The sequence below is a fragment of the Piliocolobus tephrosceles genome, chromosome 19, assembly GCF_002776525.5.
Source record: "Piliocolobus tephrosceles isolate RC106 chromosome 19, ASM277652v3, whole genome shotgun sequence".
NCBI classification, from domain to species: Eukaryota; Metazoa; Chordata; class Mammalia; order Primates; family Cercopithecidae; genus Piliocolobus; species Piliocolobus tephrosceles.
Genome location: NC_045452.1, coordinates 14,524,081 through 14,551,409, shown reverse-complemented (window position 1 = coordinate 14,551,409; position 27,329 = coordinate 14,524,081). Strand labels below are relative to the sequence as shown.

Sequence of the window (27,329 nt, the reverse complement as noted above, 5' to 3'; positions counted from 1 at the left end):
ATATTTGAGGAGAAGGAGGAGGGGGGTGGGCAAAATAAAACAAACAACTAACACTATGGCAGAGAGGGACACAGGACCTGGAGATGGGGCCTGAAGAAACAGTCTGCCACATATTTCCTGAGTGCTACCACAAGGAAGAGGGGCAGCTGGAGGCCAGAGGGCCTGCAGAGGAGCCAGCAGGTCTAGCAAGGAGTGCCTTGGGTGGAGACTCCTGGGGCTAATTTTGGTGTCACCACTGACTTCCTTAGCGTGCTGAGCCTTGGGTTCTTCATGTATTGGTAGCATTTGGGTGCTGTCCTCCCACAGACACATCAACAAGTTCATGGGGGTCTCCTGTAATAGGGTCCTGTGACTTGCCTCTTTTTGGAGGTCAGTCTTCAATGTTTTGGAACAACGTCCGTATTCGGCCTCTCCAGATCACATTTTTACTCGTCCCTTCCTTTTCTGAGTAACCCTATGGAACAAGGACTCCTGACCCAGCGCTCCAAGAAGCCAAATACAAAACCATCCCCGTCTTCGTTATTGTATTACCTTTGGTGCCCTCCCACAGCCTCATTCATTCATTCATTCAACATTTTTGGGAACCCTGGCCACAATCTAGGCTCTATGCCAGGTGCTGGAGTTCCAGATGCAGTCCTTGCCATCTGGTAATTAGTGATGCTAGTGAGTGTCCAAGGAACCAATCATTAAAGAAGAACACGTGCTGGAAGAAAGAGAGGGAAACCAAGCAGAAGAGAGGCAGACTAGCTTGGCCTGGGGTGGACAGAAGGCTTCCTGGAGGAAGTGGCATTTCAGATGGGTGGGTCTTGCAGGAAGCCAAAGGTACAGGCAGGTGCACGGGGAGGAAGTGATTCTCACCCAGGCAAGGGGCATCGTAAGACAGGTTCATATAGTGATGGGGGCTGGAAGCTTTAGAGTGATAGCATTTGAGGTATGGTCCCAGCTCTGGAGAGCCATATATATGTCACTGAGCTATGCAGAATACTCCTGTAGATACTGCAAACCCAAGGGAGGTGTAGGTGAGGATGTAAATGAGGGTTGTGGATCCCATTTGTTCCTGGGAGAATGTGAGGGACTTACGGAAGAAGGACTGTGTTTCCCACTGTCTATCCTTTGGGGCTTTGACATTTCCCACCTGACAGCCCTTTGCAGAGTAAAAGCCTCAGTGATTCTAATCATGCTTGGTGAACACTTTGGGGCAGTCGCCTCACTGGACCCTTAGAAACCCAGGTCACAGAAACACCATCACCGTTCTGAGATTCAAAGTCCTCCCCGCCCAGGTAAGTCGGCCCTGAATCCAGGAATCAGCCAGCCCTGGGACTTTCGCTCTGTCCCAGGCCAAGGGATCTGTACCTTTCTCCCAAATTACTGGTGGCCGCAGGAAGAAATCAAGAGTGGCTGACTTTAAGGAGTTAGATTAAACATCAAATGCATTCATCCCAAGTCTGGCATATACCTATAAGGAGAGACTCCTCTTAAATTTTGTCATTTCATTGTGTAAAATTGAGGTCGCCCCTTAACACATGAACACCGGCATCGGATGCTAATTTTGTGCTGTGTTCTTTTGGGTAATCTCAAAGTTCCAGGAAGCCTGACCTTCCTGAGCCTGTTTCCTTCCCTCCCCTCCGCGGCCCCTTCATTTCATCTGCAACAGACGTCAGCAGGGGCCCTGAGTGTTTCCCAGACCGCTCAAGCAGAAACCCATCCTGCTCACAAGGTGAGGAGAGCCAGGAGCTCACAAAGGCCCCTCCTCCTCTTCCCCCAGAGGTCCAGGACAGGGCATCCCCAGGACAGACCTGCCCTGGGGACCCTGGAACACAAGGCAGGCACTGAGAAACAGGAGTCTCTGGACAGGGAGGTTTTCATATCCTCCGGGTGTAATAGCTCTCCCTGAGATGGAAACTTGGGTTGAAATGATTTGCAGCTTTTCCAGATTTTCTGAGTGTGTGTCTTTGGGTTTATTTTTAGCCACAGGCGTTCATTTCTTGCCAAAAAAACCTGCTTAAATAAAACCAAGATTAATATTTTTACTTAACGGAAAGAGTTAGTCAGGACAGGCTTTGAACTGGGACTCCTTATCTTGATGGGGAGTGCATGTTAACGGTCTGGCCTTGGCTTTGACATCAACAAAAAGGGCCTTTGAAACGGACAAGAGAGAAGGGCCCTGGGGGACCGGGGTAGGATGCAGGAAGAGCCTATTTGTGGGACTTGTCTGAAGAGACAGGAGAGTTCCTCTTCACTCAGGCTGCTCGCCGCTCCCCACCCCCAGCCCCCAGCCCCCATGCTCTTGCAGTGGGAGGGGGGGTCATCATCTTCCTGGAAAGGTGGGAGATCGGCTCTGGCTTTGCTCAGAGCCAGGCTGTGATTCTGCCTCATTTCCAGCTGCTGTCCTTACCTCCCCCTCCCCAGATCGGGTCCAGACTTCTGCCTCCTCTGGATTCAGACGCAGCAAACTGAGTCTCTTCTGCAGGATGGGCTGATGCTCAGATCTGATGCCATCTCCAGGGCGCTTCCCTGACACCCCTCCTCTGAGACGGACTTCATCTCCTCTTGGCTCTGTCCTGGCTTTCCGTCCTTGCTTATATTGCTGAGCCTGCCTCAGTTGAGTATCATTGCCAGTCTCTCTTTCCTCTAGCCCTTGAGTTCCTAGGAGCCTTATTTATTCCTGTATCCCTATATATGTCTAGCACTCAGGCACCTTCCTGGTTGCTGAACAGTTGTGTATCTGACCCTGTGAACCGAGAATTACTGTTATCCCCTTTTGATTGAATAAGACTCAGAAAAATTGGTCATTTGGCAGAGCTTGCACAGGAGTTATTTATCTGTTTTTAAATCACCCTTTGTGTGTGACACTTTATACATGAAATCACACTTAGCTTCCCATATTCAGCCAATACATATGAGGTACCTGTTATGTGCCAGGCACTCTTCGGGCAGCTTTGGCTACAGCAATAGGTAAAGCAAAGAACCTGCTGCCCAGGGGAGGCTTACATTTTAATGGGGAGAGACGATCAGTAAAGAAGCAAGTTAATGCATAATGTCAGATGGTGGCCAGTGTCTGACGGAGCACAGTGTGGGGAGCCAAGCGATTGTGAGGTGGGGGAGGAATGTGCATGGATCAGGATCAGGATCAGGGATCAGGGATCAGGGAAGGTCCCCCGCCAAGTGAAGAAAGAGTGTTCCAGCAGAGGGAACTGCATGGTCAGAGACCCTGAGAGCATGTTTGGGTGGTAGGGTGTGCAGTGGAGCGAGCTGCAATTTCCTGAGATTAAGAAGGAAAATCTCAGGAAATTGACCCATGAGTTGGAAGGGTCGAACTTGAGATGTTTTATTAGACTTGCAGGTATAAATGTAGACTAAATGTAGACTCTGGGATATGTAAGTAAAAAGGTCATCAGGGAGGGGAACAACATACACTGGAGCCTGGTGGTGGGTAGGGTAGGGGGAGGGAGAGCATTAGGAAAAATAGCTAATGCATGCTGGGCTTAATACCTAGGTGATGGTTTGACAGGTGCAGCAAACATGTACCACTATGGTACATGTTTACCTTTGTAACATTTAACCTGCACATCCTGCACATGTACCCCAGAACTTAAAATAAAAATACAATTTGTTTTTTAAGAAAAAAAGGTCATGAGAGTTCTAGGTTGGCGGTGGCAAAAGTGTGGGAGCTGTCAGTTGTGCAGATGGTGCTGAGACCCACAAGCTGGAAGAAAATAGCAGGACCAAGATTCTGCTCCTCGATGACTGGACTGAGCACCAAGAAGGTCATGGGTGACTTTGACAAGCACTGCTTTGGAGAGGTTTGCGGGGAGGCTGCCTAGGTTATTGTAGGCACCCTTGGAGGCTGGTAATTATCACTCACGATTTATCTGCTGGGATGGGAAGTGACTTGACCAAGGTCACACAGAAACAGGGCAGCAACTTCACCCAGAACCCATGCGCTCCATGCCTGTTTTTCATTCCAGTATGCCGTGATCACTTCTCTAGTTTTCTTGATCTGTCCTTTCAGCTTCTGAGTCTTTCGGGAGGATTTTTTTGGGGGGTTGGGATTGTGGTGATCAATAGGCTGGTAATCAGAGGGACCCAGTCCAGGCAGGCCCTTCAGGCCTCTGCTTTTCATCCTTAGTTCCAAAGGCCCTTTCCTCTCACCTAGACATCATCAAATCATCCCCAAAGAGGCAGCAGATACCTGAGAAGGACCTCATCACTGGAGGAAGGCTCTCAAGATCCTGGGGGGATGAGGGAATGCTGAATCACAAGAATCTTTTTTCGATTCCTCTTGCTGTTTTCCTGTAATTAGTAAATTTAAGAATCTACAAGTAATCACCATCAGCAATATAACAGTGTATCATTTGTCTAGCTTCAGGGTTACAAAGTACCTTTGTACATACATATTGTCTCATTTAATTCATCAATCTAATTAACCTCAGACTTCCAGTGTTGGGAGAAACCTTAGGGAGTGTGTGGTTTTGTGGTTTCCAAGTTATTTGTTTTTATTCCATGAAAGCCTTGCTGGGGAGCACAAGAGTCTAAACAGATGATAGATACACTGTTATATTGCTGATGGCAATGACTTCTAGATTTTTATTACTAATCAGAGGACATGTGTTTGTGTAAGTGATTGGGAAGGATTGTGGGTGGGTGATGTAAGGGATGTGGGGCTCACTGGGAGCTTATCAAGGGTCCTTCCTTTTAGGTATCAATCTTCTTCTCTGATCCTCTGCAGTGAAAGTGGGAGGTGCAGTAAAATTATGAACTATTTTGCAACCTGTGTGAATGTCATGTAAAGGTTTCTAGGTGGTCTGCTGTCCTGAGGACCTCCCTTTTCTTTTTTTTTCACTAGGATGCAAAACTGCTTACAGGCTACCTGATCCTCATCTTCCACAGTTGGGAAGTAGGGACATGAATAGCCACAACAGTAGCCACCTCACCAGGTGGCCATGAGGACAGAGTTAAAGAACATGCGCACGATGCTTGGCACCTAGGAGGCATTTGATAAATGGTAGTGGTTGTTATCAGTATGTTCTAGTTCCCTTCCTTCTCCTCTAGATTCACTGATGTGATGCTAAGAAAAGCAAGCAGTTTGTAGTTCTTGAATGGGTGAGCAGCTGGAAGAGTGAGAGAGCCCGGCTCTGCCCTCCTTGGGCAGGCTACATTGTAGAGTGTCCAAGATGGGCAGGAAAAAGACTTGCTTGGCGGGCTCCAGGCTGACCTCCCTGTGGGTCCCTGACCTATTGCCTTTGCCGTGAGCACTCCGGCCTCAGCAAGGCCCCTCCCTTTGTCATCCTGTGGGAGATGATAAAATACACACAAAGGGGCTGTGAGACAAGCTGGGTGACAAGGATCCCTCTTTCCTCCTTTTTGGTGTGTTTTCATGGGGAGGGCATCATTCCAACACTTCCAGATCCCTCTTTTCCTCCAAGTCTAGGCCCAAGATGTGAGCCCATGGTCCAGGCTTTTCTTACCTAGAGCCTGCCTGCTGGGGTCCCATCCGAAAAGCAGCCCCTTCCCTGGGATTGACACTAACAGTGACTTCTGCTTTTGAAGAAATGCAGTCTACCCGCTAGCCAGATGCCCCTTACTTATCCTTGCTGTCCTTCTAAAAACCATGCCTTAAACCAGCAAAATCATTCCATGGGGCCTTTGAAGAGACAGGAATGGGTGTGTGTGTGTGTGCGCGTGTGTGTGTGCACGTGCGTGTGTGTGCATACGTGTGTGTGTGCTTGTGTGTGTGTATGCGCGCACGTGTGTGTGTGTGGTGGCAGTGGTATCTCAGCTGCTAGATGGCATGAATCAACTCCTAAGTCATGGAGAGGATTTGTACTGCTCTTCCCTTGATGCTAGCATGGGCGGAACCCCGAGTCCCAAGTTCGTACCATTAATTAGTTAAGGGTCCTTGATCCCCAGACCAGCCAAATGGGTAGCATTGTTGCTCAGCCTTCTAGCCCGCCAGTAGGAAAGTCCAACCATCAGGTCGGGGAAGAAGGGTCTGGATTTGGTTGGCAATGGTTGGATGGGGGATAGAAACAGAGAGAGGGAAGACAACTCAAGGGTATCTTGCCCTACTCTGTTTATGCTGATGAACAGCACATGTGCAGTTTCTGGAGACGCACCAGTAAGCTTTTCTGGAAACTCAATCCCAATTGCCATTGGAAAATTGTTCTTTGTTCAAAACTTGTGCCACTGTGGTCTACACTGCTAGAGCTGGAGGTGGGGAAAGGCAGCATGAAGGTATATTTGTGGAAGAGGTGTGCCTTGTTTGCCTTGCTTTTGTAAGCTCTTACTAGCACTCTTGCCCAAACAAATATTCAAAGGAAGCAAAGACAGTTCAATAGAGATATCCCTTTATGCCTGGCTCCTCAGGTGCACGATATATTCAAGAGGGCCCCATGTATATTTATAGATCAATGTGCCAATTATATAAGAACACACATCCTGGTTTCTCTGTAGATACTTTTACATTGAAATACTGCTTATTCCTTAATCAGTCTCTTCCTTGTTTCCTCCTCCTCCTCCTCCTCCTCCTCCTCCTCCTCCTCCTCCTCCTCCTCCTCCTCCTTCTCCTCCTCCTCCTTCTTCTTCTTCTCCTTCTTCTTTTTTTTTTCTTCAGTGAGATAGAGTCTTGCTCTGTCACCTAGGCTGGAGTGCAATGGCATGATATAGCTCACTGTAGCCTCGAACTCCTGGGCTCAAGCAATCCTCCCACCTCAGCCTCCTGAGTAGCTAAGACTATGAGACTATGAATACATGGCACCATGCCTGGCTAATTTTTAAAATTTTTTATAATTTTCTATTTTTCATAGAGACAAGGTCTCACTGTGTTGCCCAGGCTGGTCTGGAACTCCTGAGCTCAAGTGATCCTCCTGCCTTGGCCTCCCAAAGTGGTGAGATTATAGGCATGTGCCACCACACCCAGCCTCTTCCTTGCTTCTTTTGACCACCAGACCCCTAGAAGCCCAGATTCTCTTCCTAAGAGCAAAAGAGACTCTAGAGAGACAAGAGAGGCTCAGAGGCTGAGATTCACGCTGAGCCTCACCTCTCCCTTCTCTGATTGGTGCTTCTGTACCTTGGAGACAAGTCCTCTAGTCATAAACTTTAAAAATTTTTTTTTTTTAGACAGAGGCTCGCTCCGTCGCCAGGCTAGAGTACAGCGGCGCAAGCTCGGCTCACTGCAACCTCTACCTCCTAAGTTCAAGTGATTCTCCTGCCTCAGCCTCCCAAGTAGCTGGGACTACAGGCAGCCCCAGGCCCAGCTAATTTTTGTATTTTAGTAGAGATGGGGTTTCACTGTGCTGGCCAGGATGGTCTCAATCTCTTGACCTCATGGTCCGCCCACCTCAGCCTCCCAAAGTGCTGGGATTACAGTGGTGAGCCTCCGCACCTGGCCAGCCATAAACTTTTAAACCTTATCTCCCCACTAGACTAACCATCAGTGGAAGCAGGAAATAGGACTTCTATTTCTTGTTGTCACCCTCACCAGCACCCAACCCAATGTTCCAGACACCAACCTAGTTCACGCCTGTGTTGGTTTGGCTGTTAGGGGGCACTGGGTAGACAGTGTAGGGGCCATACTTCAGCATGAATGGAGTACAGACAACCTGTGTCCAGCCTGGCCCACCTGTAAAGCTGGCTTCCAGCCACCACAACAAGGTGGAAGGAATGGCTGGACATACTGCCAGCTACCAGTTTGAAAAGTGTCTTCTGTTGTTGGAAAACCACAACCTCCCCCTACCCCACTTCCCTTGTTCCCTGTGGCCCCTGGGCCAGCGAATGCCTCAGGAGAACCCTGATTGCCAAACAGGAGAGTACAAAATAGCACGCATTTGAATTACAGAGGAGAAACTGGAGCAAATACAGACAGATTAATGCACAAACCAAATAGGTGGATCTGGGGTTGGCCAGCAATTCTACTTGGGAAGGACTCTGAGAATCTATTTTGAGGGTAGAATGTAACTTAATTTTAGTTCAGCTTAGTGAAGTTTTGTTTCTGTAAGGAAAACACTGGTGTGGCCTCTTCACTGGGCCATCTCTGCCTCAGACTTTTGGAACCATGACTGTGATCTTGTTTGGCTGGCCTTGGTAGGCCATTCTTGGGTTACACATGGGTGATAAGGTGGGATGGGTACAAGTGATGGAGTAGGCACTCCTGGCCCCCAAATACCTCCTACACTTGTTCTGACTACTCCATCTGTGCTTCTCCACCTCTCCCTGAAGTTCTGTAAGGTTAGAATATTTTTATGAGGTTGCCTTTCTTCTCATCCTAGGGAGAACTCCCAGGCCTTAGCTTATAGTGCATGTTAGAAGTCTGAAGATGGTATGCCCTCAGATGGAAAAAAAAATAGACATCACGATAGTGGTGATAATGCTAATAACAGTGGTAGCAAACACATGAGGTTTGGGATGGACTACACACTGTTCTCGGTGCTTGTATTAATACGACCCTCACAGCAACTTTATGAGGCATTGTTGTCATCATTCCCATCTTACAGATGGGAAACCAAAGCATAGAGAGGTTTAGCAACTTTCTGAAGGTCACCCAGCAGCAGGGCTGGGATTTGAACCCTGGCTATCAGGGTCCAGAGACCAGGCTCTTTAATGCAATTCTATGTTGCTGGTCCAATCGTAATAAGCAAGTCACTTGTAAGCCACATGAGAGGCACTGGGCTAAGAAAGCCAGAGAGATTTAGGAGGAAAGAGCCCCAGAGAGATCAAACAGTAATGGTGGAACCCAAACTCCAATGCAGCTTCCTCACTATGAAAATATATTCTTTTCACTAAACTATCCTCAGATGAAAAGGTTCCAAGCTCAGGCCATTTGGGGTAAGGAAGGAGTTGGCTGGTTGTATGTGCAGAAGCTTCCAGCAGTAACTAGCTTTATGGGGCAGGTCTGCTTGTGACATCTTCTGTCTAAATCAAGTCAAGCCATTTTTGAACCAGGATTTTGCTATTTAAAGGAATCCCTTTTGCCTTGCCCCTCCCAACCCCCTGGCCAAGACTCACTCCCTTGTTTACCTTCTGTGTTAATGAAGCAGAGAAGATGGGTCCAAATCACTTCAGGAAGAATCAGTGGTAAAGGCTGGCAGACATGCCTCTGCCAGGAGGTGAAGCCGTTATAACCTGCCTGTGAGAGTTAATATGGAGGAAACAGTCCCCAGGGCCTCTGGGAGGCTGGCTTGTTGCCGAGAATGCTACTGCAATGTTAGAAACAGAGGTGGATGCAGGATCTTGAGAGACATTGGCCTGGGATCTTGCCAACCTCTCGTTTTTACAGCAGACTTGGAAACAACCACTCACCTCCTCCTAATTTGAGCTGCCTCCACTAAATTGCTCACTTTGCCAATGACTCTGTGTATTGCCATCCCTGGCAGGGAAGGTCTGAAGGGGCCATTAATTCATCTGAACCCTGACTTGATGTCTGACTGGAAGGGTAGGATCCAAGCTCATTTGGAAAGAAACAAGACGGAATCCAGTAGGGATGAAGAATCAGTTCTTAGTAAAGATTTTTTTAAAAACAGAGACTGGAGTCAAAGAACTGGGATACATAGTGGAGTATCCACAATGAGGAAGGATAATGGAGCTACCAGAATGTGTGTGTGTGTGTATGTGTGTGTGTGTGTGTGTGTGTAGGGTATTTTACTTAAGCATTTATTGAGTATCTACTCCTTTTGGGGCTAAGTGCAACTTGAGATAAGAAAGAATGATAGGATCTCAGGGCTGAAAGAGTTCAATTTGTAATTCAAAGTATGACTGCATAAGCAAGCCCCATTCCAAATTCCTGTTGAGGTCTTAGCATGGAAGTATCCAGCACCCCCATCGTAACCCCTGACAGAGGCACTCTCTGCCCTGATGGCAGGCCCCCTGCCTTTTGTTGCTGGTTCTTATTATTAGATGATTTTTTTCTTTGATTGAGCCAACGAATGTTACTCTCAGCAATTTCCAGTTTTTGTATTCAAGACCTGTCCATTTGCTCCTCCATGTGCTGATTTTACAAATACCTGTAGACAGCTCTTGGGTGCTTCTTTTTCACACAAAGTAGAAAGAGAAGCACAACCTTGTAGAATCTACAAGTCAAGTCCTCTCTTCTTTGTGTTCCCAGGGTATGTGGTAAATGCCTCTCTTTCAGCCCTCGACCCACTGGGTGTAACTACTTTTGTACTCATAGTTAACTAATATCTACTGGGTAACTCCTTTCTGCCAGACATTGTAGTGGTAAATTTCATAAGATTTTTTGTTCAATCCTGATTCCAATTCCCTGATGTAAGGAGAGTTACACCCTCTTTATAGATGAGAAAATTGAGGTTCAGAAAGAGGAAGTGGTTTCACTTCTTGGTCAGTTTCCTTATCTAGATAATGCGGATGCTAATATTGCCCTTGTAAGGCAGTTAAGAGAAGTAAATAAGTGAAATGTACATGGCACATAGTAGGTGTGCAATAATTGGGAGCTGTTTTCATTGGAGCAGTCCTTCCATGGTTAGCCCATTTCATTTTTGGTGATGATTTAATGATGATGATGATATTAATAACATTTGTCTAGTGCAAACTATGTTCAAGACAGTGTCAAATTCATCATCTTGACTAATCCCTTCAATTCAGGAGACTGGTATCATTACGACTCCTGTTTTATAGAAGATGAGGCCAGAAACAAAGTCATTTACTTGCCTAGAGTCCCAATATCCATAAACAGCAGAGCTGAGATTGGAACAGTTCTGTCTGGCTCCTGAGCCCCCACTCCCAATTGCTCCTTCTTCTACCACGTCCCCACAGAGCTTAGACTCTATTGCATCCCTTGCTATCTAAGCACTGGATACCAAGGGCTCAACCAGAATGCTAACTGGGGGCATTGTAGGAAGCTGGGGTGCACCACAACCCTGTGGACATATCAAGATGTGGCGAATTAATGCATGCAAAGGAAGAGCCCCAAACGAGGTGGTTAGAAAGGAGTCCTAGTAGAAAGAGAACAACTCTGGGAGACCACGGCATTGTCAGATGGACAAGGGAGGGGGGACAACGGCTCTAACAGAAGAAGTAGATTTTAGATTATGGTGAAGTCACAAAGTCAAGAAAATCCCCAGGGTCAGGGCGGGGCCAGGGGATGACTATAGCCTAGGAAGTTCTGGAGCTGGCAGTTGTGAACATGTGGGGTAATTAACTTGAATGGTGGCTGCTTCTTTTTCCTCCAACCTCCCTCTCACTCCAGGGAATTCCCACTCTTATAAACACAATCATCTATTCCAGTTGGCTCCAAGGTAAGAGAGCAATTCCAGGCTCCACGGAGGCTAACATGCCCGCCCTGAGATGCTGTTCCTGATGTGGTTCAGGCCTTCCTAACCTCTTATTGTCTCCTCCTTGCTGTCTCTGCAGTGATCCGGGCCAAGGTGGTGGGGAAGAAGCTGGTAAAGGAGGGGCCCTTCGGCACGCTGGTCTACACCATCAAGCAGATGAAGGTAGGTAATGTCATCAGTCTGGCTCCAGGAAGGTTTCTGGGTTTTTGCCAGAAGAGTCCTGGCTGAGGGAGGCAAAATGGGTTGGAACTGGGGTGTGTGTCTAAGCACCAGCCAGACACAGCCCTTGTGCCTGCTAGAGAGGGAGCTGCTAAGGCAACAGAAAGGGATGGGTAGAGAGGGGGCATGGGGCTGCCTTGTCCAAGAGCCCATGCAGGTGGAGTCACTCCAAGGCAATTGTTAGGAGGCTGAGCTCTGGAGCCAGATGGCAGATAGCCTTGTTAGCTGGTAACCATGAGACCTTGGTCAAGTCACTGCCCCTCTCTGGGCTTTAATCTTCCCAATTGTGAAATGAGGGGGTTGGACTAGATCATCTCAATGGACTCTTCCGAGCTCTGACTATCCGGGATTCCACAGTGCTTACAGGTCTCATTCGGCCACTGAGGTTACAGCTTAACTCAAATCTTTACACGGAAACTGTGCTGATAACAGGAACCTCATCCCAAGGCAGGAACTTCATCTTCTTTCCCTATTTTCCCAGCTGATTGTCTTCTTGCATCCTAGATAGTTAAGCAATGTTTGCTAAACATATTCTTATCATTAAACATATTACTGAGGATATGAACATCAGGAAGCATAGGAAGGAGGTACGCCTTAAGAAAAAGAACACCACATTTGAAATCTAGAGAACCTGCTCCTAGTCTCAGCTCTACTCCTAAACAGCCTGCTTACCTTGGGCTTGTCCCTTTTCCTGGGCCGCAGTTTTCCCACCTCTTAACAGTGTGGGGTCGGGCTTGGTGCTCCTAACATCCTCTCTAGCTCAGGCATTCTAAGCATCCTGGGATGCGGGCCGTGTTACTTGTAAGGAGGAGCGGGTGGTATACAATGGAAGGGAGTACTGGTGATTGCCTTAGCACAGAAGACTGGGGCTTTACCTTGAATAACTCAGCAACTGGTTCATCACCCCATCTTTGTAAGCACCTCTCTACATGCAGAGCTCCCAGCCAGGAGCCAGGGAAGCCATGAGGAAGATACAGTTTCCATCTTTAGGAACTAGAGTCAGGTTGGGAGAAAAGAGGCATATATGTGTGTGACTCATCAGAAGTTCAATGTGGGGTGTGCTGAGGTCCACAGGAACTGTCCAGCCCTTTAACTTATTGCTCATATTTGCATCCGTAGCAATTAGGGTAGGACCTGGCATGCAAAAGTGACTTGGTGAATGCTTACCCATCTAATACGGGCATGAGGGTGAGACCCCATAGGCCTGGAAACTCCCCAGAGGAGACAAGCCGCAGTGTCCAGGTAGAAGGGAGTGGGGCAGTGACACAGTCCATGGTGGTACCCAACCATCCCCAATGCCAACCTCCAGGCTTCCTTATTCCTGTGCCCTGAGGCCTGCGGCTGGATGTACTAATTTTGTGGAACCTGTTGCTTTGGATTCAATTTTGCAAACATCCACAGCCTTCTGGTTATGTAATGTCCAGAGTCAGCCCTGGCCAGTTGCCCTTGGCTGCCTAAGCTTGGTCATGAGACCAGTTTATGTCTTCAGACAGCCCTGGGGAGAGAAGAATGGGCGGGGGTGGGGAACCAGCAAGAGCAACAACAACCCAAAAAACCCACTTTGCAACCTCTGGCAGTCAGCGCGGGAATGCCAAAGCATATTAGACCAAAGCAGAGGTTCAGAGAACACACGAACCTGCCTGGTCTGGAACAATCCTCATTACGAGACACTTGGTGGTCAGCAGAGAGCTGAGAGGGAAATCGCTGGGAGGCAGCAGTTCCTAAGCCTGCCTGCTTTCCTTCCTATCATCAGGGCCTGGAGACCAGGGTGACCAGAGGCCCTTCCTGTGGGCAGAATGTCCCATTTCCCCTTGCTGGTGTCAGACCAGCCACTGGGGTCTGTCTAGAAACCAAACATTTGCTAGCTCATCAGTTTCAGAAGACACACTCCCACTCCCAGTCTGGTGGGCTTAGGCTTTCCGTTCACCATCCTTCATCTGAGCTCATGAATCATGTTGCTGGAATTAGACGTAAGGTCCCTCGTCTCACTTCTGACAGAGGCGCAAAGGGGAAATGACTTACCCAGCGTGAAGCATTTAATTAAGGGCAGATCTGATCCCCAAGCTGAGGCATCGGAATCTCTTCCCAATCCTGTGTTCTTTATGTGACTCCCAAATCTCCCTGCCATCTTACTTTAATCATCAGTCACCATCTCATGTCTTTTATTCACTCTGACCCTCCCACAGCTGGGTATATGATCCATAGAACTGGTCAGTGCCCTTCTATCCAGAGATGCCACTGGAATCTGCCTGTTTCTAGGTACCAGCTTGCAAGTCAGAGAAGACACAGGCTAGAAGTAGAAGTAATAGTCCGTCCATCCATCCTCTCATGCTTCCCTCCCACCCTCTCTCTGTGCTTAGTACTGTGCTATGAGCTGGGGATACAAAGATAAATCACTGCTTACAATTACAAGACTCTGCATCAGTAACATTTACTGAGCAATTGCTTTGTACCAGGCATTCTGCTAGGTCTTTGCATAGATCAGTCCTTATACTAACACTGTAAAATAGATAACACCTTGTCCTCTGTTTGACAGGTGAGGCAACTGAGACCTGGGAGGTCATATAACAGTTAAGATCACACAGCTACAAAGTGGCAAACCTGAGCAAAACTATAGGGTCTTTGCCTATAAGGAGATAATAATACAGTATGGAGCAGCAGGCTGATTCATCATTCCTACCTGCTTTGGTGGATATAAGTGCCTACTCCGTATGTATTTAGTTCCCAGGGAAACAAAAAGAAGTCAGCTTGGGTTTGTTGGTTTATCATCCAGCAGTGTAGGGCTAGACTTGTAATATCCTGCAAAGGATGTATCAGAAAAATCTTTGTAGGAGGAAAGGGGGAGGCCAGAGAGGCAAGCCTGCATGAGTTTGGCACTGGTCCCTGGGAGGCTTTGTTCTAGAGGATTAGAGAGTCTACCCTAGAGAGTCAGAAGGGGTGAGCAAGGGCTCCCTTAGAGCAGGACTAAAGGAACTTGGAGAACCTGAGACTCGGAGCCGCCCTGTCTGACCCCTCTCTACTCTCACTGATGAAGGGCAGGCAGACCTTCTCCCGTCTGCTAACTCTGGAGCCTCTGACCCATCTCTCAGGAACACTTCAGTACGCAGAGACCTGCGATGTGTGTGTGTGTGTGTGTGTGTGTGTGTGTGTGTGTGTGTGTGCGTGCGCAAGGGTGTTAGAATGTTGAGAGAGCTTATTGCAATCCCAAACTTGGAAATTAGCTGAGGCTGAGGCCCTGGGCTGTGGGGTGAAGGTGAAAGTTTCCAGAACTGGCTGCTCTAAGCTGTAGGGACCTTATCTCCCATCAGGATCATGAGAAACTGATCCGCTGTGCTAGGAGTTATTGTTTGTGTAGTGGAGACACGCTCTCTGGCTGGCTGCAGGGGACAGAACGTGGGGGACATTATGTCCCAGCTGGTCCTGGGAGGGTCCCATGGGGAGCCCCGCTGGTCATGTGCTTTGCATGTCCTGACTGTAGGCAGAGCAGACCTCCGGGGACTTCCTTCCTTTAGTGGTTTGTCTAACCAAATGAGCAATAGCAGGGTCTCGCCTTTGAAGCTCCAGCTGGAAGCATCTTTGACCCCCAGCCCACAGGGAACCATTCTTCTTGCAATGCCTGTGGCTCTTCCTGGCTTAGGACTCTCATCCAGCCCTCTGCAGAGACTGGCTCCATTTCCACATTCTCTGCCTGTCCTGCTAGACAAATTGCTGTGTAGAGAAAGATCATGCCCCCGATAGCTTGGTCGGTCTGTAAATAAGAAGTTGTGGGTTTAAATGAGTCCATGATGTACGCCAGCATCCAGAACAGTGTTGATCTCTGGTAGGCATGCAAGACATAGTTGGCATCACTGTAGCAACTCATGCTGTCAATGTAGAGTGAAGGCCAGACATTTCATAAGAAATATGCAAATGTCCCCAGACTCAGAAACTTCGTTTTTACTTTATTTGTCCCTTCCCTCCAAGGGAAGCTAATATCTTGGAACTTTGTATAGACGCTACTTGTGTAGATGCTACCAAGAAGAGGGGCCTAGCGGCATGCAGAACCCAGCCGAAAAAGAACCACCCACTTATGTCTGAAGTTCTAAACCAGCTTTAACTACTCTTGTTAAGAGCTGAGGAAGGGACTTAGGAGGAAGGGGACCAAACTCGTTCCTCCTCTCCTTACGAATTTCAGTATAACTTGTTCTAAGCTAACTTTTATTGAATGTTATGGGCTGACTGCTATTCTAAGTCATTTGCTTCTCTCAAACACCCTAAGAAGTAAGTGTTTTGACTCATTTTACAGATGAAAAAACTGAGGCCCAAAGAGGTTAAGTAACTTTTCAAGTGGCGAATAGGTGGCAGAGAAGATTCAAGATTCAACCTCTGGCTGTCAGCCTCCAGAACCTGAATTTACCACCGATCTCCATGGCATTGGTTTGGATTAGATTACCTTTAACATCTTTTCCAACTCTGAGATTCTAGGATTCTCTGATGTCAGGACATTATAAATCTATTATGACTCTCCTAAATTTGTCAAGCCAATTCTAGATCTCTACGATTACAGACGTGATACTTTTAGAATCAATATTTAAAACAAGGTAGGATTATTATACAGAAAACACAACTGAGTAGAATTTACCTTTGCCATGTTGTTCTTTTCAGAATTGAACCTAAAACACAGCACTATGTTTGTCAGAGCCAGTCATTTGTAATGTATCAGAATTTCAACTCTAGACAAGTGCTAGGAGTTAAAATGCAGGTTCCTTCAAACTTCCAAGTAGCTGCAATGCCAAGCTGATTTCGATGAGTTTAGTTCTTACTGAGCAGTTCAAGTGACCAGACTGTAACCAGGGGCTTCATTCTCTCACTCACGAAGCACTAGGGCAGTCAAGGGGAAAGACTGACGCAGAAGGAATGAGGTTCCCATGGGCTGGGTCCAAAAGACCTAGAGCAAGTGCCTAGTTGAAACATTTGCCAAAACCTCAAGGAACACCCACACAAAAATAAGAAGTTGCTCGGCACAGAAGTCAGGGTAGGGGATGTTCTTCGAAGGCCACACTCCATGGCAGGCATACAACAGCACGCTTAAACATGGTTCCTGTTAAGGCTAGAGAGGCACCATTCACATGGAAGAAGTCATCATCGTGACTCTACCCACCCTGCGCCCCCACCGCATAACTGAACGCTGAGTGCGGAGGGCATTTCTTCCAGCACTTGGCTGCGTTTCTGTGCTCAGTTGGCAAGCCCCGGGGGAAAAGAGGGGTTCAGAAGGAAGACCATCTGAGTCCATCAGAACAATGTGTGCTTTTAACAAGGCAGGGGCGCCCAAACTCAGTAGGTCCAACAGACCAAGTTATGCTGTGAAGGTCTTGTGGACCACCTACCCCCGCCAACCAGTCACCACTTAAAAGATGAGAAAACGCCAGTTCACAGGCCAAATGGGAGGCATTTAGAAGAGACACCAACAAAGTGATGTCTGGCTTTGTATTAATTACCGTAAGTAAATTAATAACACATGCCAGGAAGTAAAGTAGAGGCATTTTCCTATTATAAATCCTTGGGACAAGCCCAGAGACCACCAGCGGTCCAGGGCTTGCGTACTCTGAGAACTGAGGGGATAACAGAATTGTGCAACACCTTAGTGCCCCACCCCACCCTTACCAGATCCCACAGTTCACAGCATCGCCTTGGCACACTGGGCCTGTATAATACTCGTGGACTTGACCTGGAATCACAAAGAGGACTCAGCTTCTGTTGCATTCAGTCACCCCGGTGACTCTGAGCACACACTGATGAAGGAGGCACAGTGGCCATAAATGCAAATAGCATTTGCCTGCTTCTGGGGACCTTGATCATAGGCTTCTGAGGCTTCCTGGGAGCCAGTCTAAGATAATGGGTAAGAGTATGGACTCTGAAGGCAAATTCCCCTGCTTGGAATCCTAGCTCTGCCATTTCCCAACTGTGTGGCCTTAACAAGCTACTTAGCCTGCCCGTGACTCAGGCTCCTAATCTATAAAATGGGCATACTGGTTTCTACCTCATAGGGTTGTCACGGTGATTCGTGGGCTAATATTAAAGGAGATTTCTCAACCTTAGTATCACTGACATTTGGGGCCAGATAATTTTTGTTCTGGGGCTGTCCTGAGTACTGTGGGATGTTTAGCAACCTCCCTACTCTCTACTAACTGTTGTGACAACCAAAAATGTCTCCAGATATTGCCAAATGTCCCGAATATTTCCTAGGGGGGCAAAATTGCCTCCAGTTGACAACCACTGTATTAGATTATGTCATAGATACAAATAGCCAAATATCAGCAATTCATGTGGTTCAATCTAGATTATAAAGTGTTCAACAGTTAAAAATCTTTGAACTTTGTAGATATGTTTATGTGCTTCATCTGGGATAAAGGATCCCAATGCTTTCATCAGACACTCAGAAGAATAAAAAACATAGAGAATTTCTAGCCTGAATTCAACGTTCACCAGCCAAATAGAATTTCTATAAAGTGGGGTTTGTAATACATCCCTCCCAAGGCTCTTTTAAGGATACTGCAAGGGGAATGTGAGTGAGAATGTTTTTGTGGGCTGGAGAATGTCACAGAGATATCATAAGAATACTGGCTGAATTCATGGGACTCAGGTCCTGAGGTTGACAAAGAAAAAGTACCCTTGTCACAGCTACTTCTCTGGATTTCTGAAAAGGTGCTGGGATGTGAGACATGTGTAGCTGAAGGAGTGTTGTGGGCCAGTTGGAATGGGGGGTGTGGCTGGCTGCACAGGAAGGTTTCTCTGGAAAGGCACCAACCTGGCTAGACAAGAGGATCGGTGGCTTCATCTGGGGTGAAGGGGGCCCTGGGTGGGTAGATCAGTGACCGGCCACTGGACAGCCAAATAGGGGAGCGAGATTCCCTCAGATCCAATGTCAGCAAGCCTTCTGGGTGCTGAGCCTCCTCTCCTGGGTTCCTTTTACTTTATTGATACATAATAAATGTACATATTTTGGGAGTCCATGTGGTATTTTGATATATTCAAAAATGTATAGTAATCAAATCAGGGTAAATGGGATGTTCATAACCTTAAACATTTATCATTCATGCGGGGAACATTTGAATTATCCTCTACTAGCTATTTTGAGATATACAATAAGTTATTGTTTACTGTAGTCATTCTACTGATTTAATGAACACTGGGTCTTACTTCTTCTGCCTACTCGTATTTTTGTACCCATTAATTACATCTCTTTCCCCCAATCCCTATTACCTTTCCTGCCTCTGGTAACCACCAAATCCGCTGTCTATCTTCGTGAGATTTGCTTTCTTAGCTCCTACATATGAGTGAGAACACGGTGTTATTTGTGTTTCTGTGCCTGGCTTATTTCACTTAGCAAAATGACCTCCAGTTCCAGCTGCGTTGCCACACATGACAAGATTTCATGCTTTTTTCTGGATGAATCATATTCCGTTGGGTATAGATCCCAGGTTGTGTTTTTCCATTCATCTGCTGATGGGCACTTAGGTTAATTTCATATCTTGGCTGTTGTGAATATTGCTGCAGTAAACATGAGAGTGCAGACCCCTCTTCCATATTCTGACTTCCTTTCCTTTGGATATATACCCAGCAGTGGGATTATGGATCATACGGGTGTCCAAATTGGAAAGGAAGAAGTCATGATGTTCCTTTTGCCCACAGATGTACCGAGGCTTCACCAAGATGCCCCACGTGCAGTACATCCACACGGAAGCTTCCGAGAGTCTCTGTGGCCTTAAGCTGGAGGTCAACAAGTATCAGTACCTGCTGACAGGTAATGGCCAACTCTAGCTTCTAGGCCAGGGTTTGGCCAAGGTCCACTGTTTCTTGACTTCAGATGAACATACAAGGAGTAGTTGACTCACCAAATGTCCAGTAAATCGTAAGGAGTCTCTAATGTTGAATTCATCCTACTTACCCAGTGCTAAGAGCTTGAGGCTCCTACACTTAGGCTCGACTCTGGAATTAGCTCCACCACTCACCTTGTGAGGCAAACCTCCTAATTTGTAGCTTCTCAACTTTACTGTAAATAAAAAGGGAGTATGTGTTCCTCTCCACCTCACACTCAACCTGTTAGGCTTATCTTTGAAAGTTATTCATCTTTAGGCAGTCAAGGTAGTAAAGGAGAAAACAAAAACACAAATCGTTATAAAGGGAGTGAAAAGTTGGCCTCTAGTCCTAGCTCCAGTATTTAATGGGCTTGGGACCTTTGGTAAATCACTTTACCTCTCCAAGCCTCATTATCCTCATCTGGAAAAATGGCATTTTGAAAGGTGTTGGGGAGGGTGAAATAAAATCATGGGTCTGAAAAGTACCCAGCCACAGTGCCTGGGCTAAGTGGGAACATAGTAGGTGTGAATTCTTTCTGGGCTGGGCTCTGGACAAAACAACCCTCTCCTTGTTTTCTTCTTTCCTCCTGTAGGTCGCGTCTATGATGGCAAGATGTACACAGGGCTGTGCAACTTTGTGGAGAGGTGGGACCAGCTCACCCTCTCCCAGCGCAAGGGGTTGAATTATCGGTACCACCTGGGTTGTAACTGCAAGGTAAGCCCTGGGGTCACTGGGGTAAGGAGGGGAGGTGCTGACTTGCAGCCCTAGAAACATCAGCTCCCAATGCACTGGGCGCCAGGGCCTCGTGCTGGGAAGGGTGTGCATGTGTTAGGCCAGGGTAGAGGGGTAGGTCTGAGCAGACACAGTAAGGAATGTTGCCCCAGGCAGGGCAGTGAGGAAGGCAGGGAAGGAAGAATGCCTTTCTGCTGTAATGGGCTGCCTCCATGATGACCACTTGCAAGCTGCTGGGGCATGAGGACTCTTGAGTCCCTGGCCCCACCTGGCAGTTCAGGGCTATAGGTATAGGATCCTGACAGTGGCAGGTTCTGCCAAGTGGTTTCAAGTGGGCTCACCCTGGTAGCTGACTCATCGGTCAGGTGGGCAAATGGGCCCAGGACTGCAGAGACCAGATGCTACAGAAGGTCTTTCTTCAACCAAGCCCGTCCCCCTGACCCAAGTATAGGGCCAAGGTACAGCCTTCCTGCTGTTGCGGTAAGTTAAGTCATTCTCTCATTTCATCTTCAAAACAATCCTGTGTGGTTTTAATTACTATGATCTCCATTCTGCAGATGAGAGCTCAGAGAACTTAAGTAACTAGCCCTAGATCCCACAGTTCACTGAATCTGGTTTCCAACCTAGGGCAGCTAGACTCCAAAGTTTATACTGTAATCTTTCTAATTCCTCGATTTCCTAAAACAACTGAGATCGCCTATCTATTTGAGATGAAAAAGCCCTCTCAATGGTCTAATTCTGCTACTTACTGACTGTGTGACCTGCAGCAAGTTACTTAACCTCTCCGAGCCTCCTATTTCTTTATCTGTAAAAAGGGAGATAAAACTGTGGTGAGAATTAAAGAGAATAATATCAAGGCACTTATCAGAATGTCTATTTCTTTATCTCTAAAAAGGGAGATAAAACTGTGATGAGAATTAAAGCGAATACTATCAAAGCACTTATCAGAATGTCTGTGAGATAGTAGGTGCTCAACAAATGTTCGCTAGTGCTGTTTATATTATTATCACTGAGAGACTGACTTGGCTAGGCTTCCCCTGCAGTGGCCCCAGGGTCTGAATCCAGGCTCGGCAGCCTCAGGCCTGAGCACACCATGGCAGATTCCATCAACTGCTGCCTGTTATCTAATTGCAGATCAAGTCCTGCTACTACCTGCCTTGCTTTGTTACTTCCAAGAACGAGTGTCTCTGGACCGACATGCTCTCCAATTTCGGCTACCCTGGCTACCAGTCCAAACACTATGCCTGCATCCGGCAGAAGGGCGGCTACTGCAGCTGGTACCGAGGATGGGCCCCCCCGGACAAAAGCATCATCAATGCCACAGACCCCTGAACGCCAGACCCTGCCCCACCTCACTTCCCTCCCTTCCCGCTGAGCTTCCCTCGGACACTAACTCTTCCCAGATGATGACAATGAAATTAGTGCCTGTTTTCTTGCAAATTTAGCACTTGGAACACTTAAAGAAAGGTCTATGCTATCATATGGGGTTTACTGGGAACTATCCTCCTGGCCCCACCCTGCCCCTTCTTTTTGGTTTTGACATCACTCATTTCCACCTGGGAATTTCTGGTGCCATGCCAGAAAGAATGAGGAACCTGTATTCCTCTTCTTCGTGATAATATAATCTCTATTTTTTTAGGAAAACAAAAATGAAAAACTACTCCAGTTGGGGATTGTAATTCCCACCCCTCTTGCTTCTTCCCCACCTCACCATCTCCCAGACCCTCTTCCCTTTGTCCTTTTCCTCCAATACATAAAGGACACAGACAAGGAAGTGGCTGAAAGGCCAACCATTTCAGGATCAGTCAAAGGCAGCAAGCAGATAGACTCGAGGTGTGTGAAAGATCTTACACACCAGGAGCTGCCACTGCATGTCCCAACCAGACTGTCTGTCTGTGTCTGCATGTAAGAGTGAGGGAGGGAAGGAAGGAACTACAAGAGAGTCGGAGATGACGCAGCACACACACAGTTCCCCAGCCCAGGGATGCTTGCATTGACCAGATGTTCCTGAGTCTGGAGCAAGCACCCAGGCCAGAATAACAGAGCTTTCTTAGTTGGTGAAGACTTAAACATCTGCCTGAGGTCAGGAGGCAATTTGCCTGCCTTGTACAAAAGCTCAGGTGAAAGACTGAGATGAATGTCTTTCCTCTCCCTGCCTCCCACTAGATTTCCTCCTGGAAAACTCTTTGGTAGATTTGGCTGGGAGCTTGCTTTTATGTAAATTGGTGAAATACACACATCTTACACTATCCACAGATATAGCCAAGTAGGTTTGGGTAGAGGATACTATTTCCAGAATAGTGTTTAGCTCACCTAGGGGGATATGTTTGTATACACATTTGCATATACCCACATGGGGACATAAGCTAATTTTTTTACAGGACACAGAATTCTGTTCAATGCTGTTAAATACGCCAATAGTTTAATCTCTTCTATTTTGTTGTCGTTGCTTGTTTGAAGAAAATCATGACATTCCAAGTTGACATTTTTTTTTTTCATTTTAATTAAAATTTGAAATTCTGAACACCATCAGCACCCTCTCTTCCCTATCACAGGTCATCTGACCCCTGTCCGTCTCCTTTTCCCTGCTTCATGTTTGGGGGCCTTCCTTTTAACTGCCTTCCTGGCTTGGCTCAGATGGCAGATGAGAGTGTAGTCAAGGGCCTGGGCACAGGAGGGAGAGCTGCAGTGTCCTGCCTCGGCTGGAGGGACACCTCTCCTGGGTGTGGAGACAGCTTGGTCCCCTTTCCCTAGCTCCCTGGTGAATGCCACCTTCTAAGATCCTCACCTCTTGGAATTAAAATTGTTGGTCACTGGGGAAAGCCTGAGTCTGCAACCAGTTGTAGGGTTTCTGTTGTGTTTTTTTTTTTTTTTTTGGAAATAAAACTATAATATAAATTCTCCTATTAAATAAAATTATTTTAAGTTTTAGTGTCAAAAGTGAGATACTGAGACTAGGTGATAATGTATATTTTACGGGGGTGGTAGGATGGTGACATTGAACATGATTGCTCTCTGTCTCTTTTTTTCAGCCTATGGGTATTTATCTTCTATTAGTATTTGTATCTTCAGTTCATTCCACTTTAGGAAACAGAGCTGCCGATTGAAACAGGAGAAGAAGAAAAAAAAAAAAAGCAGCAGACAACACGTTGTAGTGTCTTGCACACACACAAGTGCCCAGGCAAGGTGCTTGGCAGAACCCCAGAGCGGGAACACAGTACAGGCATCGGGTTTCCTTGGGATCAATTTCATTACCATGTACCTTTCCCTCTGTGGTCATGCCATTTGGCAGGGGGAGAATGGGAGGCTTGGCCTTCTCTGTGAGGCAGTGTGAGCAGAAGAAGCTGAGGCTGGCAGGTCAGTGGTTTTGAAGGGATGAGCCCAGACTTGATGTTTTGGGATTGTCCTTATCTTCACCTCAAGGTCTTGCATGGTGGGGCCCCTGACCGACCTACACAAGCTCCCTCCCACGAGGGGACATCAGTGTCTTCTCTATGGGGCATCTGGCCATTTACACTCCCTGGGGTGGTCAGCCCCTCTCACACAAGGAGGAACTTGGGTGAAGGCTGAGCGTGAGGCACCTGACGTTTCCCTGCAGAGTCGATAAATTAGCAGAACCACAGCTCCATCTGTTAGGCTTTGGTGAGGAGGCCCTGGGCAAAGAAGGATCTTTTGCAAAGCAATGTCAGAGGGCGGTTTTGAGCTTTCTATAAACTATAGCTTTTTTATTTCACCCGTTCACTTACTGTATAATTTAAAGTCATTTATGTAGCTGAGACACTTCTGTATTTCAATCATATCGTGAACATTTTATTTTGCTAAATCTTGTGTCATGTGTAGGCTGTAATATGTGTACATTGTGTTTAAGAGAAAAAAAAATGAAACCCACATGCCGCCATTTTCCTGAATCAAATTCTACAGTGGAATGGAGAGGAAAATACTTCTAGGCAAGCAGCTAGACTGGTGAATTGGGGGAACTAGAAGGAACTAGTAACTGAGACTCCTCCAGCCTCCTCCCTATTGGAATCCCAATTGTTCCTGGAGTAGGAAAAAAGTTTAAAGTACATTCATGTTATTGTTCTGTGTCACCCGGCCCTGGGTAGTCTACCATTTACTTCACCCCAAGTCCTGTTGCCTATCCAGTTGGGAAGCCATGATTTTCCTAAGAATCTAGGGCCATAGGAGATACAATTCCAAGTTCTCACTGCCTCCTTTGGGCATCTCTTCTGCCTGCCAATCAAGGAAGCTCCACGCCCAGGCTCCCAGCTCTCAGGCCAGTGCTCTGCTCTGTCCAGGGTAGGTAATACTGAGAGACTCCTGTCTTTTACCCTCCCCTAGTTCCAGACCAGCCTCATGGTGGCAACATGGTTCTTGAACAATTAAAGAAACATGACTTTTTGTAATAGCCCTGTCTAGGGGAAACTGTGGCCCACAGGAGACACTACCCTTCCGTGCCCCAGACCTCTGTCTTGCACGTGACAACTGACAGTCTGGACTACCCCAAGATGGCTTCCAGCTACCTACGGTAAACATGTCACTAGAGTATTTTTATCAGAGAGAAACATAATAAAAATCTGATGGCAAAAGCAAAACAAAATGGGGGAAAGTAGGGGAGGTGGATGTGATAACAACTTCCAAATTGACTCTTTGGAGGCAAGAGGAAGGGAAGAACTTGGAAAATAGGTTTTGCTTTGGGGGTAGGGGCTTCTTAGATTCTCCCAGCACCCGCCTTTCCCTTTAGCCAGTCTGCTGTCCTGAAACCCAGAAGTGATGGAGAGAAACCAACCAGAGATCTCGAACCCTGTCTAGAAGGAATGTATTTGTTGCTAAATTTTGTAGCACTGTTTACAGTTTTCCTCCATGTTATTTATGAATTTTATATTCCGTGAATGTATATTGTCTTGTAATGTTGCATAATGTTCACTTTTTATAGTGTGTCCTTTATTCTAAACAGTAAAGTGGTTTTATTTCTATCACACATCTGCTGTCTCTTGCCTTGTTGTGTTCTGACCGCCACGGGGAGTTATGTACACGCCAGCAGGCCTTGGAAGTCTGTCCCCAGCTCCACGCCTGGACACGTCCCTCCCTCCATGCACTGCTACGGCCTGGCCCCACCCCGCTCCAGTCCTTTTCCCTTGCAGAAGGAATCTCAGGAGAGGTGCCCTGCCTTGACTTTGCTCCCTCATTCTATTGCTCGAGTCCTCCCTAGTTCTGCTGAATCTGGATCTATTAATATACCTGTACCTAATCACCTATTGGTTGCACAACTACCCCCAGACTGGAGTCCTCACTCAGCCCTCCTTGTTTTCTTCCTAAGAATCCCAACCTGGTGGAGGTGGGGAGGGGTGGCCTGCAAACAGCAGTCCTTGATGTCAGTTGCCTGCTTGAAATTCCAAGTATGGCTTGGCCTAGTTGGGAACACCAGGAACTCATGAGGTCTCACGACAGCTGGCGACCTTTTCCCAGAGCTTATAACAACCTCCTTTCAGAGTTTACAGCAGGGCCTGTCACTGTCAATGGGCTGGGCTGGCTGCAGACCCCTCGCCCGACTTTCAAACCGCCACTGACAATGTTCCAGGTTTTCACCCTTGTTTTTAAAGCTACTCCTACCATATGCCAGGTACGGCACTTTATATACAGGATCTCATGAAATTCCGACTACTCGATGAGGTTGCTCCACAATCAACCATGGTTTTTACCTGAAGAAGTTGGGGCTCACAGAGATAAAGTCATTTTCCTGAGACCTAGTGTGTAGACAGAACTGGGATTCAAATTCAGGCTGGTCTGATAATGACCTCTGAATTTTCCCCACTGTAAGGATGCATACAGTAAGGAAAATCCAGGGTTTCGGGATATGCTGGCTTTCACATGTGCCCTTCATATCTCAGCCAGCGTGTTCTGGATTCTGTGACTCTTGCCCAATCAGATATAGGGGAAAGATCATCAATGGAAAATTCTGCTTGGTTAGAGTGATTCCTCCTGGAACCTGCAGTCCTAACCATCAGTGTCTTCAAACAGGACTGTCTAGCCAGCAGCCTGAGCTTGGACTCTACAAACAGCCACAGTAAGTCCCCAGCTGGGACTATGGGATACCCTATTCATTATTCTGTTCCCAAATACTCATTCCTTGCAAGGCCAAGCGCAGGGTCATGGCCTTAAATTCCTTTGACCAGTTTAAGAAGACCACCAACTACGCAAGCAGACATGTTGCAGGCTCTTTCCTGCTGCTCAGACGTCCTCCCCACAACACTTTCTGGCTTCAGGTGGAGAACCCTTCACCTCATTCAAAAAGACATTCACCTCTTCCAGCCAGGTATCCTCCAAATGGGAGGCTGTACCACATACTCTGAGCTAAGCCCTAAATGCTTCCCAGAGGAGATCTTGTGCATTCAGAAATTGGAAAGTGAAGAGGACATGTAAGGACACTGCCCTTCAACCACCAATGCAAATCAAATATTAATATTACTGCTTTTTATTAAAATATGAGTTGAAATCAGGTTCCACAAAAGGCTCAAGTAAAACAACATCTCACCTTGAAAACACCTTCTACCTTTATAATCAGCCTCTGGCTCCAACATGCCCCCAGAACTTGTCCCCTGATTTGCGGAAAATCTCCAAGGTCCAAGGAATGTGGTACACCTTTGTCATTTGCCCTACTGCCCGAATTTCACCTGGAGAGATGATTTCCCTTAGGAAATCCAGGCACTCCTACAGGACACTGTGACTCCGCCTTAGAGTCTGCATGGTCAGTGTACAACCCCTAGAGTCCACCTCCTTCATCCAAAGGGACTGAGGACAAGACATCTGTATTCACTCCACATCACGCAAAGAAACAGAGTAAAAAAGGGCACTCACCATTGGCTTATGGTTGGGGAAAAATGTTTGCTCCACAAGCGGGAACTTCTCAGGACCCAGGGAATGGAAGATCTTAATGAGTTGAGAGAACTAGGATAGAAGAGGAGAGAATGTTGATCAACCATTGTTACCCAGTAGGGCAAAACCTCCCACCTGATCTGAGGCCTCAAGCATCGACTGTTCTGAGCTGAGCTTCAGTAGGTGCTCCCTGCCTATAGGATAAAGACCAGATTCCTTGGCTGGACATTCATCCTCTCCATCATCCAGCCATGTTAACCCCTCCATTTCTGCCCAAGACCTAGTAAGTAGGCAGCACACTGGGTTCAGTTCAACCATATTTAATGAGCACTTACTACAGCCTCAGCATTTCACACAAGGTCCTTCTCCACCTGCTGATGT

General features: G+C 47.1%; 2 protein-coding genes across 2 annotated transcripts in view; one reads left to right on the top strand and one right to left on the bottom strand.

Moving 5' to 3' along the window:
* TIMP3 (TIMP metallopeptidase inhibitor 3) overlaps positions 1 to 25,055 on the top strand; it is a 62,508-nt gene extending 37,453 nt beyond the window's left edge. The window contains exons 2-5 of the mRNA XM_023189046.1: positions 11,365 to 11,447; positions 19,176 to 19,287; positions 19,936 to 20,057; positions 21,210 to 25,055. Coding sequence (XP_023044814.1) covers positions 11,365 to 11,447; positions 19,176 to 19,287; positions 19,936 to 20,057; positions 21,210 to 21,407 — 515 coding nt within the window. The 3' untranslated portion in view covers positions 21,408 to 25,055. The remainder of the gene's footprint in view (positions 1 to 11,364; positions 11,448 to 19,175; positions 19,288 to 19,935; positions 20,058 to 21,209) is intronic.
* The window catches only part of SYN3 (synapsin III), a 548,862-nt gene that overhangs the window by 327,909 nt on the left and 193,624 nt on the right, over positions 1 to 27,329 (bottom strand). The window contains exon 6 of the mRNA XM_023189045.3: positions 26,931 to 27,020. Within this exon, the coding sequence (XP_023044813.1) occupies positions 26,931 to 27,020 (90 nt within the window). The remainder of the gene's footprint in view (positions 1 to 26,930; positions 27,021 to 27,329) is intronic.